General features: G+C 43.8%; 1 protein-coding gene across 5 annotated transcripts in view; it reads left to right on the top strand.

Moving 5' to 3' along the window:
• The window catches only part of PML (PML nuclear body scaffold), a 62,251-nt gene that overhangs the window by 29,211 nt on the left and 14,868 nt on the right, over positions 1 to 18,172 (top strand). For all 5 annotated transcript variants that reach the window (XM_053593526.1, XM_053593523.1, XM_053593522.1 and 2 more), the window contains exons 3-4: positions 2,887 to 3,467; positions 4,952 to 5,007. In XM_053593526.1, coding sequence (XP_053449501.1) covers positions 2,887 to 3,467; positions 4,952 to 5,007 — 637 coding nt within the window. The remainder of the gene's footprint in view (positions 1 to 2,886; positions 3,468 to 4,951; positions 5,008 to 18,172) is intronic.

The raw sequence follows: 18,172 nt of genomic DNA on the forward strand, positions 1-18,172 counted from the left end.
CTGAGGAGGGAGAATTGCTTGAGCTCAGGAGTTCAAGACTTGCCTGAGAGTGAGACCCAGATTCATAAAAAACAAACAAACAAACAAAAAACCCAGCCAGGCTCTGCGGAGACTGAGGCATCTGGATGCCTCCGCTGTCTGAGGTTGCAGGGAGCTATGACGCAATTGCACTCTGCTCAGGGCACAGGATGGGACTCTGTCTCAATAACCAAAAAAAAAAAAGAAGGAAATAAAAAGAAAAAAATAAGCAAAGAAATAAAAACAAAATAAATCAAAACAAAAAAAAACCCCACTAGAAATAGGAAGAGCAAAGCTGGGGCTGGGAAAATAAATAGCTCTAGGGGAAATTATGGGGGGGATCCTTCCTCATTTGTGAAGACAGGCCCATTCCTTTCTTAGGAGTAAACTATCTGCTTAAATAAACTTTTTGCTTTTTTTTGTTTGTTTGTTATTTGCAGATTTTGCCTGAGACAACTAAATCTCACAAGTTTCAGTATAACAAAGATAAATTTTATTTAAGAACAAAGAGAAAGCTTAGAACACTTCTAAAGAGAGTTGGGGCAGTCGCTCATACCTATAATCTTAGTACTCTGGGAAGCCTAGAGTTAGGGCTCAGGAGTTCGAGACCAGCCTGCACAAGCATGAGATCCCTGTCTCTAAAAAACAGCCAAGTGTTGTGGCTGGTACCTGTAGTCCCAGCTACTTGAGAGGCTGAGGCAGGAGGATCTCTTGAGCCCAAGAGTTTGAGGTTGCTCTGAGCTGTGACACCACCACACTCTACCCAGGGCACAGAGTGAGACTCTGTTTCAACAAAAAAAAGACACACACAAGGAGAGTTAGTTGGAAGTCGGTCCCTCTTCCTCCCCCACTTTTGGTGTTTGACTGCCTGGTTTCCTCTTTTTGTGCCAGCTCCACTGCAACTTGATTTCTTTTCTGGCCCCAGCCTAGTCAAAGTGCTTTAGGTTTCTGAGAACCACTTGCTAGTGGTAGCCAGAGAAAGCCCAAACTGGGGCTGGAGTTCCAGAAACCCCTACCAGGAGGAAGTTACAAAGTAATAATAAGGCTTGATGCCATTTTTTTAGAATAAACTTCAACCCCCAAAATTGTTGTAACTATTTGGGCCAATTATATAATTTCATCTGTGAGATGAGGACATCCATAATTCTTACCTAACCAGCTCTCGCAAAGGTTAAATGGGATGGTTGATGGGTTTCAAATCCGTAAAATCCTGCAAGCAGCAGCACAGTCTGGTATTGGTGTGAGGTGGTTTTTAGACAGGGAACTGGCAGGTACTGCTTTGGGTACAGCATTGCTGCAGGCAATTCCTTGAGTGTTTTTTTGGGCATTGCTGTAACTTTACCTGAGTGAAAACAGTTTCACATTGCGCTGCTCAAAACAGGATGGAGGCAGGGCAAGTTCCAACTGATCAGCATCAAGATGGTAGAGGAACACTGACCCTGCCATGCATATTCCTCCCCTTCTTTAGCCCATTAATTAAATAGAAAGGCAAAAGGAACTGGGGGGAGTTCTCTTTTAGTTCTTTTTTGCCTGGAGAACTTGCCTCTGCTCTTCCAGGCCAGCAGACTTTTATTTTTTAACGTTTTTTGTTTGTTTGTTTGTTTTTGAGATAGAGTCTCATTTTGTCACCCTTGGTAGAGTGCCCAGGCGTCAAAGCTCACAGCAACTTCAAACTCTGGACTCAAGCAATCCTCTTGCTTCAGTTTTTCATTTTTATTAGAGATGGAGCCTCACTCTTGCTCAGGCTGGTCTGGAACTCCTGAGCTCAAGTAATCCACCCACCTTGGCCTCCCAGAGTGCTAGGATTACATGCATGAGCCACTGCGCCAGGCCTGAAGTAACTTTCTACAGTTTCTGAATAACTCTTGCTTTCACTTTATTGCCTATATTATTGTTTCCTGAGTTCTTTCTTGCACAGAGCCAAGAACCCACTTGTACCTCAAGTGGCTCTCAGCATTATGAGTCACTTTCCTCAGTCAGTCTGAGTGGAGAGAGGTGTAGAAGGGTGCATGTGATGTTGCTCACCTGGTTGGTGGGGAAGGGAAATTCAGATGTAGTGGAAAGACACTATTTTCTTTCTGTTTATCTTCGAGTTGTTTCACAGATGTTGAAGTCGTTGCAGTAACTTTTTTTTTTTTTGAGACTGTCTCACTTATTAACCCTCAGTAGAGTGCTATCACATCACAGCTCACAGCAACCTCCAAATCCTTGGGCTTAGGTGATTCTCTTGCCTCATCCTCCCCAGTAGCTGGGACTACAGGTGCCCACCACAAAGCCCGGCTATTTTTTTGTTGCAGTTTGGCCGGGGCTGGGTTTGAACCCACCACCCTCGGTATATGGGGCCGGCGCCTTACCCATTGAGCAACAGGCGCCACCCGCAGTAACTTTTTTATTTTTTTTGTAGAGACAGAGTCTCACTATACCGCCCTTGGTAGAGTGCCATGGCGTCACACGGCTCACAGCAACCTCCAGCTCTTGGGCTTACGTGATTCTCTTGCCTCAGACTCCCGAGCAGCTGGGACTACAGGCGCCCGCCACAACGCCCGGCTATTTTTTTGTTGCAGTTTGGCCGGGGCCGGGTTTGAACCCGCCACCCTCGGCATATGGGGCCGGCGCCCTACTCACTGAGCCACAGGCGCCGCCCCCCCGCAGTAACTTTTTATACTACTATTTTATTGGTAGTTTGGATACTATTCTCATCATAACCACAAACACTGAACTGGGAAAAGCATGGAGGATTTAGAAACGTACCACGATTGAGTGTTTGGTAATTTGGGAAGAGGAATTTTAAGTTGAAAATTTAAGTTAAAAAAAAAAAAAAAAAGGGGCAGGAGATCTTTAACCCAGGCCGGCCTTGTGTGTCCGCAGCATCTACTGCCGAGGCTGTTCCAAGCCACTGTGCTGTACGTGCGCGCTCCTGGACAGTAGTCACAGCGATCTTAAATGCGACATCAACATGGAGATTGAGCAGCGGCAGAAGGAGCTGGACACGATGACTCAGGCCCTGCAGGAGCAGGACAGCGCCTTCGGCGAGGTGCACGCTCAGATGACTGCGGTGGTGAGCCAGCTGGGCCGCAGGCGCTCCGAGGTGGAGGAGCTGATCCGCCAGCGGGTGCGCCAGGTGGTAGAGCACGTGGAGGCGCAGGAGCGTAACCTCCTGGAGGCCGTGAACCAGCGCTACCAGCGCGACTACCAAGAGATGGCCCGGCAGCTGGGCAGCCTGGACGCCAAGCTGCAGCGCATCCGCATGGGCGGCACGCTCGTGCAGAAGATGCGGCGCTTCGCCTCTGACCAGGAGGTAATGGACATGCACAGCTTCCTGCGAGAGGCGCTCAGCCGCCTGCGGCAGGAGCAACCCCAGACCCCGCAAGCCGCAGTGTGCGCAGACAGCTTCGAAGAGTTCAGGGCACGCCTGGAGGTCCTCGCCTCCAGCATCACCCAGGGGACAGGTAAGCTGCCCTTGTAGGCGGTCTGTTTGCCAGCTTGATGGCGAGTCAGAAAAGGTCACTTCGATTTGACAGAAAAGGAAACTGAGTTTTTACTAAGTCTCTTGGGTTTGGTCAGGTCTTAGGTTCCAAGGTGCAGAATAAAGGGGGAGAGGAGGCTCCGATGTGGGTAGCAGCCACCTAGGGGGGACACATTTTACTCATTTACAAGATCCTATGGGTTAGCTGTGGCCTTGGAACCCTGGCAGAACACGTGAAAGTTGAGAAATTGTAAAGCTGAGAACCCATCCTGGCATCATTTTAGCCCCAGAGGAACTGACCACTTTATCTGTACCTAGAAACAGAGAAGTCAATTGAAATGTGGGGTTAGAGCAGAAGGGGACTAAGAAAATCTCGTGGGTCGTTGAGTGCCTGCCCAAAAGCATGCAGTAACTCAGTGGAGGAGATCCCTTGCCCCCAGGTTGACCTGCCATCTGAAACCAAGCTGTCAACTTTTGGTGGGCCCTGCCTAGTATTAGACACTTGGGGGATCAGGAGACAGCAGACCAGTTCCTGATCTCAAGAGTGGTCCAGTCCACTGGGAGAGGAGCCAGAGTCACATCCCAGCCGGAGAACGGGACAGATGAGACACTGTTCAGCTCTGCAGTGCAAATCCAGGAGTCTGTAGCAACCCTGTATGAGTTGGAGACATCAGGGAGGCTTTGAAATAAGTGGAGGGAGAGTGAACAAGAGGGCCTCTAGGGTTCTTTGACCAGATCTCTAAGGTCTGAGCAGCCAAGTGCAGGATGCCCTTACTGAGAAAGGGGAGAGAAGCTACACCGTTTGAAGGGACCCAGGGAGGTGCCAGTGATGGAGGGTACACTTACTCCTCCTGAGCTGATGGGTGTGGGCTCATAAAGGACAGTCCTAGGGTGGGCATGGATTTGTGCCCTTCACCTGGGCAGTGTTACCCCATATCCAGGAAACGACCCCACAGAGCTTAAATGGGTAGGCTTGGGTATTATAACTTGTCAGTGGCAGAGAAGAGTTATTTTATTCAGAAGCATGAGAGATTTAGATTTAAATAAAATTAAACTGATTTAAATAAAATTTAACTTTACATTTAAACAGAAACTGGATCGCTGGTAGGGAAGAATATCACGGAGCTCTCACTGTATGCAGTCAGTGAGCAGTAACAGCTTTGTGGTTGGTTGTCCACACTTCTGCTTGCTGGTGGCTCAGGGATACAGAGGTGTGCTTGGGGTTTGGAGCTAAAGGCAGGCATTCTCTAAGGCCGCCTCTTCTTCCCTTCTGGCTATACTCATGGACACAGCAGTTGAGAAAAGCTTCCCTTCCCACCACCAGCCTCTGCCTGGTGAGATGCCATGGAGAATAGGTAGCCAGGAAAAGCAATAAGGACCTTCTCTGTCCCTGTTCAGGCCAGGATGCCCCTCTGCTCCTCACTGGGGTGTCCCTGACCTGCCTATGATCTTCTCTGTATTCTCCAGATGCAGTTCTACGCAAGAGAGCCAGCCCTCTCAGGGACCCTTCTGACAATGACTTGGTGAGACGGGTTTAAGGTCTGGAGGGGAGGCGGTAGGGCCCAACAGATCAGGGTGACTGTGAGTCCTGCTGTCGCTGTGTCTGTAGGGAGAGTGCCTGAGATATGGGGCAGCAAGTGGCTGGCCAGTAGCTTTCATGGAAGAAAGGATTGGCTGACTGACTCTAGGCTCCTAAATGCCAGCTGTGGACAGATGGTAAAGGAGGTGGTCACTTACAGCAGCCCTGATGGATGTGGTAGATGACCTCTCCTCTCTGCACCCACCCTAAATGTGTGAGCCTTTTCCTGGGGTCAACATGGGTGGACCTTCTCCTGTTCTTCCCACACACATGGTTTTTAGAGAGGAAAGGAGAATGAGGCCAGAAGTCAGATCTGAACCCCAGCAGCCTGGATTCTACTGGTGTGATTCCAAGGTCTTTATACATCTTAGAACCACAGTTTCTCAGGTTAGAAGGTACCCCTGTGCCATCTAGCATTGGCGTTCCCTCTGCAGCACCCCTGATCCACAGCTGTCCATATTTTGAGCACACACCTCCAGGAACAGGAAGCTTGCTCATTCTTGGGGAAACCACCATCACCTGTTGACTGCTCTTCCTTAGATGAAATGTGCACGGGAGGGGGGCTTGCAAGCATGGTCCTCTCCTCCAGGATAAGCTTCCTCAGTTCCTTCCTGGACCTGGCCAGCTTGATGGTGAGTCAGAAAAGGTCACTTCGATTTGACAGAAAAGGAAACTGAGTTTTTACTAAGTCTCTTGGGTTTGGTCAGGTCTTGGGTTCCAAGGTGCAGAATAAAGGGGGAGAGGAGGCTCTGACGAGGGTAGCAGCCACCCAGGGGAACACATTTTACTAATTTACAAGATTCTATGGGTTAGCTGTGGCCTTGGAACCCTGGCAGAACACGTGAAAGTTGAGAAATTGTAAAGCTGAGAACCCATCCTGGCATCATTTTAGCCCCAGAGGAACTGACGACTTCAGGAGGTTTTCTTAAGACTTCTCTGTACCTAGAAACAGAAAGGTCAATTGAAATGTGGGGTTAGAGCAGAAGGAGACTAAGAAAACCTCATGGGTCGTTGAGTGCCTGCCCAAAAGTACGCAGTAACTCAGTGGAGGAGATCCCTTGCCCTCAGGTTGACCTGCCATCTGAAACCAAGCTGCCAACCTTTGGTGGGCCCTGCCTAGTATTGGACACTTGGGGGATCAGGAGACAGCAGACCAGTTCCTGATCTCAAGAGTGGTCCAGTCTACTGGGAGAGGAGCCAGAGTCACAACCCAGCTGGAGAACGAGACAGATGAGACAGTGTTCAGTGCTCATTTGGTCTCCTCCCCAGCCTGGTCACTCAGTTTTCAGTGTGGCTGCCTATTGAGGATCTGGGCCCAGGACTGCCAGTCCTCCATGGATAGCAGGTCTAGTGGGAGGAAGGATCTGGAATGGGTTCCTAGCTTTGTCTTGGACTGACTTACAGGAGAGAGAGATTGCTATAGGCTGAGGCAATCAGGAGAGGCTTCCTGGAGAAGGCAGGACTTGGAGTCTGAGAGTTTAAGACATAGGAGAGACCAGGGAGCCTATCTCTTATTTTTTAACAGATGAAGCTAAGGCCAGGAGGTTGTGACTTACCCAAGGTCACACATAATAAGCCAGGGACAAGACTAAAAGCCAACTCTTAACTGCTGTGGGTACTGCATCCCCATACAAATGGTTCAAAAGTAAAAAGCATTTTATTTTCTGATTAATGGTAGAATTACAAGGTCAGAAATAGAAATATATAAAGTGATGTTTTACTCCATCATCCCTCATTTGTCCAGTTCTTATGCCCATGTACCTATCTATATTTCTTTCTTTTTACTTTTCTTTCTTTCTTTTTTTTTTTTTTTTTGAGGCAGAGTCTCCCTCTGTCACCCCAGGTAGAGTGCTGTGGGGTCATCATAGCTCACAGCAACCTCAAATTCAAGCCATCCTCTTGCTTCAGCCCTGTGAGTAGCTGGGACTACAGGTGCCCCCCACAATACCTGACACATTTATTTGTTTCTTAGATAGCCTTCCAGAATTTCTTTATGTAATTACAAGCAAATGTGATTATAACGTTTGCTTTTTCCACTCTATTTTTTTTTTTTTTTTTTTTGTAGAGACAGAGTCTCACTTTATGGCCCTCGGTAGAGTGCCGTGGCCTCACACAGCTCACAGCAACCTCCAACTCCTGGGCTTAAGCGATTCTCTTGCCTCAGCCTCCCGAGTAGCTGGGACTACAGGCGCCCGCCACAACGCCCGGCTATTTTTTGGTTTTGCAGTTTGGCCGGGGCCGGGTTTGAACCCGCCACCCTCGGTATATGGGGCCAGCGCCTTACCGACTGAGCCACAGGCACCGCCCTCCACTCTATTTTTGTACAAAGGTAGCACAATACTATATATGATAACAATGGCTGGATATTTTCTTAACATCCCTTGATTACATCCTAGGTTTTTCCACCCTGCAGCAATATGTTCAGAGTTTCTTATACTGTCAGTAGGTGGGGAGCTTTCTGATACCTCTTTGATACCTTTTTACAGCAGCAAAGTGGTCCATTGAACAGATGGAGTGTGGTTTATTTAGCCATTTCCCTGTTTGGGTTGTTTTGCCATTACAAATAATGTTACAATGGATAATGTCTGGAAATATGAAATAATGTGAAATAATAATGGGAAAGTGCCCTTGGCCTACAGACTCAGTTATCTTCTAAGTACCAGTCACTGACTAGTGAACAAGAGAGCTGAGCAGATGTGGCTTCTCATTATTAACTGTGAAACCAAGCTTGAACTTGGTACATCAGAGGAATGCCCTTTTTGCACAGCCTCTTGCCTTTCACTTTAGTCTTTGGCTGTGGGAGGTGCTGGAGCTGAAGGAAGGAAATAAGTAACACAGTGTGAGTGCAAAGGACAAGTGAGGCAGGCATAGATGGGCTGTCCCTGCGGCTCCATCAGCCATGCCAGGGGAGAGGCAGCTCTCGGACCCATGTTTCTGCCTTAGGAGGCAGGAGTTGGGCTTCTAGTTCCAGCGCTCATCCCTCTTGAAACTGCCAGTTTGTTTACCTTCATTGCAACTGTGCACCTGGAAGAGAGGAAGAGAAAACATATTAACAGGCTTACCTGGGAGTGTTCAGGTAGGGCAGCAGCAGCACCCACTATTTTCCCTCCTCCTTCTCATAGGCTCTTTTTATAATGATGTTACAATACTTTATTGAAAAAAAAATTATTTTATAGCTATAAATCAACTATAGCCGGTCATCATGTTTCTTTTCCTCTATTGAGCACTCCTCTGCACCCCCTGCTTCATTAACATTGGTGGGAGATAGGAGGGAGGGTGGGGCAGAGGCAGAGAGGCCCCCCGAGGCCTCCCTTTGGGAAGTTCATGGCCAAAGTGGAAAGGGATTCTTTATGTACCAGTCATTTGCAGAGCCAGACAAAGAAGGAAAGAGCAAGACTTTTTAAACTCCTTTAAAAAAAAATTTTTTTTTTCTAAATTATGGTATAATACCCATTAACAAAAAATATACCATCCTAATCATTTGAAAATGTACAGTTCACAGTGGAAGTATATTCACATTATTGTGCACCCATCATCTACCCAAACCGAAACTCTGTATCCATTAAATACTAACTCCCCAGCCTCTCTCCTCAGCCCCTGGCAACCACCATTCTACTTACTGTCTCTATGACTTTCACTGCTCTAGGTGCCTCATATAAATGGAATCATGCACTATTTGTCCTTTTGTGACTGGCTTATTTCACTTAGTATGGTGTTCTCCAGGTTCATCCACATTGTAGCGTGTGTCAGAATTCTCTTCCTTCTTAAGGCTGAGTAGTAACTGCATTGTATGTATTTGTGCTTATCCATTCATCCGGTAATGGTCACTTGGGTTGCTTCTACTTTTTGGCTATTATGAGTAATGCTGCAGTGAACATTGGTGTACAAATATCTCTTTGAGACCCTGCCTTCAATTCTTTGGGTTATATACCCAGAAATGGAATTTCTGAATCATACAATACTATTTTTAATTTTTTGAGAAACTGCCATCTTGTGTTCTCTATTTGGTTGTACCATTTTACAGTCCCACCAACAGTAGTACTCAACTTGGGGTTTCAACTTGTCTACATCTTCACAAACACTTATCTTTTTTCCCTCTCTCACTTACTTTCTTTTTTTAAGAGACTGTGTCTCACCTTGTTGCCCAGGCTGGATTACAGTGGTGTGATCATAGCTCACTGAAGCCTCGAACTTCTGTACTCAAGTAATCTTCAACCTCAGCCTCCTGAGGACCTGGGACTATAGACATGTGCCACCACATCTGGCTAATTTTTAAAAAGGTTTTGTAGGGATGGGACCTCAATATGCTGCCCAGGCTGCTCTCAAACTCGTAGCCTTGATTGACCCTCTGCTCTCCCAGGTGTGACCCACTATATGTGGTCTTGTTTTCTTAAAAGTAATAGCCATCCTCATGTTATGAGGCAGATTAGATGCTTTTTTGACCACCTGCTTACTGTAAAACAAATACATTTCACACAGTCATGTTCAGTATATTCACATGTACACAGACATACCCGTAGCTAAAACGGAAGTTTTACAAAACAAATTATGCTTACTATATGGAGTGTCCTTCAATAATGTCTATTCTGTAATCCTTTTTAATATAAAAAATGTTGATCATGACCCACTAAATTGCTTTCTTTTCTTTTTTTTTTTTTCTGAGACAGAGTCTCAAGCTATCGCCCTGGGTAGAGTGCAGTGGCATCACAGCTCACAGCAACCTCTAATTCTTGGGCTTAAATGATTCTCTTGCCTCAGCCTCCTGAGTAGCTGGGACTACAGGCACCCACCACAATGCCCGGCTATTTTTTGGTTGTAGTTGTCATTGCTGCTTAGCAGGCCCGGGCTGGGTTTGAACCTGCAACCCTAGGTATAAGTGGCCAGCGCCTGCTGACTGAGTTATGGGTGCCGCCCACTAAATTGCTTTCATGATTCACAAATGAGTGAATGGATCTCGCAAGCTGAGTTCCCAAAACACTGGCCTCAAAAGGTCAGTGGTCGAGTATAGACTTCACCTGGAGGCCTGGGAGAGAAAGACCCCAGGAGATCGTTTGTTCTTTCCCTTCCCCAGAGAGGCTTCCAGGTCTTTGACCAGGGAGAATATTCTCCACCTTCTGTGTAAAGATGTTGAGCAAAAGAAAGGACAGGAGGGGGGAGGTCAACCCACCATAGCAAATGGTGTGGGGGCCCCTGAGAAGGATCTGCCACAGGGCTCCAGTTCCTAGTACCTGCCAAAGTCAGTGCCAGGCCCCATCTTAACTCACCTGCCCAGTGGCCTCTGTTATGATCCTCATCCACCAAGCCAGGATTGGCCAGTAGTTCTCAGGAGGCCTCCTAGGAGGGACAGAGCTTGTGTGTGAGGAAAGTGGATCCCTGCCACTCACTCATTTTCAACAATGGTTCAGTGTATATTTTAGTTTCACATAGTAGAGAAAGACAGCAAGGAGGGATGTGACTAAAGGGAGAAAGGGCACAGGGGCAAGAGGGGAACTTCTATTTAGAAACCACTGGATTCACAGCCGGCCAGGGTCCCTAAACTGTATGCCTTTGGAAATCACTTCACGTCTCTGTGCCTGACTTTTCTGCTCTGCTGATCAGCAATAGTCATAGTATGGCACCTACTTTTTTTAAAACTATAATTTTTTTATTGTGGTAAAATTCATACCAGATTCACCATTTTAACCATTTTACAATTGAGTGACATTTAGTACATTCACAGTCCTTTTTGTTTTTGAAATATTTAATTTTTACAGATTGAGTCAAATTTATAAGTGTGCCCTTCACACAGTGTGCACTGTACCTAATAGGGTGAATTTATCCATCTCATCCTTCCCCATCCCCAGCTTGATTTTCTTTCTTTCTTTTTTAAGACAGAGTCTCATTTTGTCACCCTCAGTAGAGTGCCCTAATGTCACAGCTCACAGCAACCTCAAACTCTTGGGCTTAAGCGATTCTCTTGCCTCAGCCTTCCCAAGTACCTAGGACTACAGGCGCCCACTACAACGCCCAGCTATCTTTGTTGTTGTTGTCACTGTTGTTTAGCTGGCCTGGGCTGGGTTCTAACCTGCCAGCCCCAGTGTATGTGGCCAGCACCCTAACCACTGAGCTATGAACACCAAGCCGTCAGATTGATTTTCATTGAGATTTATTTTCATATGTGCACTTAAGTGTTGATTGATTAGATTCTGTTTGGTATTGAGTACATGTGTTTTTTCTCCATTCTTGCATGTACATTCACAATCTTTTTTTTTTTTTATCATATAAAATTCAAATTTTATTGTTAACTTTTTTCAGAGAACTCAGCCACACTCATTCATTAATGTATTGTATACAGTATTTTTTTTTAAGTTATTTACTTATTTTAATTGATAATAAAATTGCACATATATTATTATGGAATGCTTTGAAATACGTATACTTTGTGGAATGGCTAAATTGAACTAATTAACATGTATATTACTTTACATACTTAGGCATATACATATTTTCTTTGTTTTTTTGTGATGCCAACACTCAAAATCTCTTCCCAGAGATTTTTTTTTTTTTATTGTTGGGGATTCATTGAGGGTACAATAAGCCAGGTTACACTGATTACAATTGTTAGGTAAAGTCCCTCTTGCAATCATGTCTTGCCCCCATAAAGTGTGACACACACCAAGGCCCCACCCACCTCCTTCCTTCCCTCTTTCTGTTCCCCCCCATAACCATAATTGTCATTAATTGTCCTCATATCAAAATTGAGTACATAGGATTCATGCTTCTCCATTCTTGTGATGCTTTACTAAGAATAATGTCTTCCACGTCCATCCAGGTTAATACGAAGGATGTAAAGTCTCCATTTTTTTTAATGGCTGAATAGTATAGTCCATGGTATACATATACCACAGCTTGTTAATCCATTCCTGGGTTGGTGGGCATTTAGGCTGTTTCCACATTTTGGCGATTGTAAATTGAGCTGCAATAAATAGTCTAGTACAAGTGTCCTTATGATAAAAGGATTTCTTTCCTTCTGGGTAGATGCCCAGTAATGGGATTGCAGGATCAAATGGGAGGTCTAGCTTGAGTGCTTTGAGGTTTCTCCATACTTCCTTCCAGAAAGGTTGTACTAGTTTGCAGTCCCACCAGCAGTGTAAAAGTGTTCCCTTCTCTCCACATCCACGCCAGCATCTGCAGTTTAGAGATTTTGTGATGTGGGCCATTCTCACTGGGGTTAGATGATATCTCAGGGTTGTTTTGATTTGCATTTCTCTAATATATAGAGATGATGAACATTTTTTCATGTGTTTGTTAGCCATTCGTCTGTCGTCTTTAGAGAAAGTTCTATTCATGTCTCTTGCCCATTGATATATGGGATTGTTGGCTTTTTTCATGTGGATTAATTTGAGTTCTCTATAGATCCTAGTTATCAAGCTTTTGTCTGATTGAAAATATGCAAATATCCTTTCCCAATGTGTAGGTTATCTCTTTGCTTTGGTTATTGTCTCCTTAGCTGTACAGAAGCTTTTCAGTTTAATGAAGTCCCATTTGTTTATTTTTGTTGTTGTTGCAATTGCCATGGCAGTCTTCTTCATGAAGTCTTTCCCCAGGCCAATATCTTCCAGTGTTTTTCCTATGCTTTCTTGGAGGATTTTTATTGTTTCATGCCTTAAGTTTAAGTCCTTTATCCATCTTGAATCAATTTCTGTGAGTGGGGAAAGGTGTGGGTCCAGTTTTAGTCTTTTACATGTAGACATCCAGTTCTCCCAACACCATTTATTGAATAGGGAGTCTTTCCCCCAAGGTATGTTCTTGCTTGGTTTATCAAAGATTAGGTGGTTGTAAAATGTTAGTTTCATTTCTTGGTTTTCAATTCGATTCCAAGTATCTATGTCTCTGTTTTTGTGCCAGTACCATGCTGTCTTGAGCACTATGGCTTTGTAGTACAGACTAAAATCTGGTATGCTGATGCCCCCAGCTTTATTTTTGTTACAGAGAACTGCCTTAGCTATACGGGTTTTTTTCCGGTTCCATACAAAACGCAGAATCATTTTTTCCAAATCTTGAAAGTACGATGTTGGTATTTTGATAGGAATGGCATTGAATAGGTAGATTGCTTTGGGAAGTATAGACATTTTAACAATGTTGATTCTTCCCATCCATGAGCATGGTATGTTCTTCCATTTGTTAATATCCTCTGCTATTTCCTTTCTGAGGATTTCATAGTTTTCTTTATAGAGGTCCTTCACCTCCTTCGTTAGGTATATTCCTAGGTATTTCATTTTCTTTGAAACTATGGTGAAGGGAGTTGTGTCCTTAATTAGCTTCTCATCTTGACTGTTATTGGTGTACACAAAGGCTACTGACTTGTGGACATTGATTTTATATCCTGAAACATTACTGTCTTTTTTGATGACTTCTAGGAGTCTTGTGGTTGAGTCTTTGGGGTTCTCTAAGTATAAGATCATGTCGTCAGCAAAGAGGGAGAGTTTGACCTCCTCTGCTCCCATTAGGATTCCCTTTATTTCCTTGTCTTGCCTAATTGTATTGGCTAGAACTTCCAGCACTACGTTAAATAGTAAAGGTGACAGAGGACAACCTTGTCTGGTTCCAGTTCTAAGAGGAAAAGCTTTGAGTTTTACTCCATTCAGTAAAATATTGGCTGTGGGTTTGTCATAGATAGCTTCAATCAGTTTTAGAAATGTGCCACCTATGCCTATACTCTTCAGTGTTCTAATTAGAAAAGGATGCTGGATTTTATCAAATGCTTTTTCTGCATCTATTGAGAGGATCATGTGATCTTTATTTTTGCCTCTGTTAATATGGTGGATAACGTTTATAGAGTTGCGTATGTTAAACCAGCCTTGCATCCCTGGGATGAAGCCTACTTGATCATGATGAATGACTTTTTTGATGATAAGCTGTAATCTATTGGCTAGGATTTTGTTGAGAATTTTTGCGTCTATGTTCATGAGTGAGATTGGTCTGAAATTCTCCTTTTTGTTTGGGTCTTTTCCTGGTTTTGGTATCAGGGTGATGTTTGCTTCATAGAATGTGTTGGGGAAGATTCCTTCTTCCTCAATTTTTTGGAATAATTTCTGCAGTACAGGAATAAGCTCTTCCTTGAAGGTTTGATAGAATTCTGGAGTGAAGCCATCTGGACCAGGGCATTTTTTGGTTGGAAGATTTTTTATTGTTTCTTTGATCTCAGTGCTTGAAATTGGTCTGTTCAGGAGCTCTATTTCTTCCTGGCTGAGTCTAGGGAGAGGGTGTGATTCCAAATATTGATCCATTTCTTTCACATTGTCAAATTTCTGGGCATAGAGTTTCTGGTAGTATTCAGAGATGATCTCTTGTATCTCTCTGGGATCAGTTGTTATTTCCCCTTTATCATTTCTGATTGAGGTTACTAGAGATTTTACTTTTCTATTCCTCGTTAGTCTGGCCAATGGTTTATCTATTTTATTTATTTTTTTCAAAAAACCAACTCCTTGTTTCATTAATTTTCTGAATGATTCTTTTGTTTTCAATTTCATTGATCTCTGATTTGATTTTGGATATTTCTTTTCTTCTACTGAGTTTAGGCTTAGATTGTTCTTCTTTTTCCAATTCCATAAGATCTCTTGTGAGATTATTGATGTGCTCTCTTTCTGTTTTTCGAATGTAGGCATCTAAAGCGATGAATTTTCCTCTCAAAACTGCTTTTGCAGTATCCCACAGGTTTTGGTAGCTTGTGTCTTCATTGTTGTTATGCTCAAGGAAGTTAATGATTTCCTGTTTTATTTCTACCTGCACCCATCTGTTATTCAACAGAAGATTGTTTAATTTCCATGCCTTTGGGTGGGGTCGAGCATTTTTGTTAGAGTTGAGTTCCACCTTTAGTGCCTTATGGTCTGAGAAGATACAAGGTAAAATTTCAATTCTTTTGATTCTGTTGATATTTGTTTTGTGTCCCAGGATATGATCAATTTTGGAGAATGTTCCATGGGGTGATGAGAAGAATGTATATTCTTTATCTTTGGGATGGAGTGTTCTATATGCGTCTATCAAGCACAGTTGTTCTAGGGTCTCATTTAAGTCTCTTCTTTTTTTTTTTTTTTTTTTTTTGTAGAGACAGAGTCTCACTTTATGGCCCTCGGTAGAGTGCCGTGGCCTCACACAGCTCACAGCAACCTCCAACTCCTGGGCTTAAGTGATTCTCTTGCCTCAGCCTCCCGAGCAGCTGGGACTACAGGCGCCCGCCACAACGCCCGGCTATTTTTTGGTTGCAGTTTGGCCGGGGCCGGGCTTGAACCCACCACCCTCGGCATATGGGGCCGGCGCCTTACCGACTGAGCCACAGGCGCCGCCCTCATTTAAGTCTCTTATATCCTTGTTTAATTTCTGTTTAGAGGATCTGTCCAGCTCTGTAAGAGGAGTGTTAAGGTCCCCTGTTATTATGGTATTATCAGATATCATATTGCTCAGACTGAGTAAGGTCTGTTTCAAGAATCTGGGAGCATTTAAATTGGGTGCATAGATATTTAGAATTGAAATGTCTTCTTGTTGTATTTTTCCCTTGACCAATATAAAGTGACCATCTTTGTCTTTTTTGACTTTAGTTGCTTTAAATCCACATGTATCTGAAAATAAGATGGCAACTCCTCTTTTCTTCTGAATTCCATTTGCCTGAAAAATTGTCTTCCAACCCTTGACTCGGAGCTTTAATTTGTCTTTTGAAGCCAGGTGTGTTTCTTGCAGACAGCAAATGGATGGCTTGTGTTTTTTAATCCAGTCAACCAATCTATGTCTCTTCAGTGGGGAATTCAAGCCATTAACATTTATTGAGATAATTGATAAGTGTGGTAGTATTCTATTCATCTTATTTTGTGAGAGTCCATTGCTTAGTTTTGTCTTTTGCATCAGTGTGGAGGTTTGGTTCTGTCCTTTAATTTCTGAGTTCTTACTTTGCTGCTGATCCATTGTGGTGGTCAGTGGGCAGAACAGGTTGAAGTATTTCCTGTAGAGCTGGTCTTGTTGTGGCGAATTTCCTCAGTGTTTGTATATCCGTAAATGATTTGATTTCTCCGTCAATTTTGAAGCTTAGCTTAGCAGGGTACAGAATTCTGTGCTGGAAGTTGTTCTGTTTAAGTAGATGAAAGGTAGATGACCATTGTCTTCTTGCTTGGAAAGTTTCATTAGAGAAGTCTGCGGTCACTCTGATGGATTTGCCCCTGTAGGTCAACTGGCGCTTACTCCTGGCAGCTTGCAGAATCTTTTCTTTTGTCTTGACTTTGGACACGTTCATCACAATGTGTGTTGGAGAAGCTCGGTTAGAGTTGAGGCAACCTGGGGTCCGATAGCCCTCTGAAAGCAGTGTGTCAGGATCTTTGGTGATATTTGGGAAATTTTCTTTTATAATATTCTCTAGTATGGCTTCCATTCCTCTGGGGCATTCTTCTTCCCCTTCTGGAATTCCTATAACTCGTATGTTGGAACGCTTCATAAAGTCCCATAATTCTGACAGTGAACGTTCTGCTTTCTCTCTCTTCTTTTCTGCCTCTTTTACTATCTGAGTTATCTCAAAAACTTTGTCTTCTACCTCTGAAATTCTTTCTTCTGCATGGTCTAACCTGTTGCTGATACTTTCCATTGCATCTTTAAGTTCCCTGATTGACTGTTTCATTTCCTTCAGCTCTGCTATATGCCCTTCACACAGTGTGCACTGTACCTAATAGGGTGAATTTATCCATCTCATCCTTCCCCATCCCCAGCTTGATTTTCTTTCTTTCTTTTTTAAGACAGAGTCTCATTTTGTCACCCTCAGTAGAGTGCCCTAATGTCACAGCTCACAGCAACCTCAAACTCTTGGGCTTAAGCGATTCTCTTGCCTCAGCCTTCCCAAGTACCTAGGACTACAGGCGCCCACTACAACGCCCAGCTATCTTTGTTGTTGTTGTCATTGTTGTTTAGCTGGCCTGGGCTGGGTTCTAATCTGCCAGCCCCAGTGTATGTGGCCAGCACCCTAACCACTGAGCTATGAACACCAAGCCGTCAGATTGATTTTCATTGAGATTTATTTTCATATGTGCACTTAAGTGTTGATTGATTAGATTCTGTTTGGTATTGAGTACATGTGTTTTTTCTCCATTCTTGCATGTACATTCACAATCTTTTTAATTTTTTTTTTTTTTTACTTAAAAAAAATGGTGTTGCCCAGGCTGGCCTCAAATTCTGAGCTTGAGTGATCCTCTCGCCTCAGCCTCCTATGCATTTATAATATCATACCACCATTACCAACTATCTAATTACTGAATATTTTCATCACTCCAAAAGGAGACCCCATATATACTCTTGAAGCAGTCATTCCCCATTTCCTGCTCCCTCCCCACTCTCCTAGCAACCACCAATTTACTTTCTGTTGTTTTAGATTTAGCTATTCTGTATATTTCATATAAATGGAATCATACGAGACGTGTTTTGTGTCTGGCTTTTTCCCTTTAGTACAGTATGTTCAAGGCACATCCATGTTGTACGTGTTAGTACTCCATTACTTTTTATGGCTTAATAATATCCCATTGCGTGGATGTACCACATTTTGTTCATCCATTCATCACTTGATAGACATTTGGTTTGTTTCTACCTTTTGACTATTGTGAGTAGTGCTGCTATGAACATTTATGTACAAATAGTTGTTTGAATGTCTGTTTTCAGTTCTTTTGGGTTTACATACTTACGAGTAGATTTGTTGGGTCATAAAATTATGGTAATTCTATATTTAGCTTTTTTTTTTGGAGACATAGTCTCACTTTGTCTTCCTCAGTAGGGTGTTGTGGTATCATAGCTCACAGCAACCTCCAACTCTTGGGCTCAAGGGATCCTCCTGCCTCAGCCTCCAGAGTAGCTGGGACTATGGGCACCCACCGTAACACCTGGCTATGTTTTTCTATTTTTAGTAGAAATGGGTTTCACTCTTGCTCAGGCTGGTCTTGAACTCCTGAACTCAAGCAATCCACCTGCCTCAGCCTCCCAAAGCACTAGCATTATAGGTGTGAGCCAGCACGCCCAGCCTGTATTTAGCTTTTTGAGAACCTGCCTCTACTTCATTTAAGATGAGTATATGTGCAGACTTGGTGCCCGTAGCACAGTGGTTA

The sequence above is a fragment of the Nycticebus coucang genome, chromosome 6, assembly GCF_027406575.1.
Source record: "Nycticebus coucang isolate mNycCou1 chromosome 6, mNycCou1.pri, whole genome shotgun sequence".
Taxonomy (NCBI): Eukaryota; Metazoa; Chordata; class Mammalia; order Primates; family Lorisidae; genus Nycticebus; species Nycticebus coucang.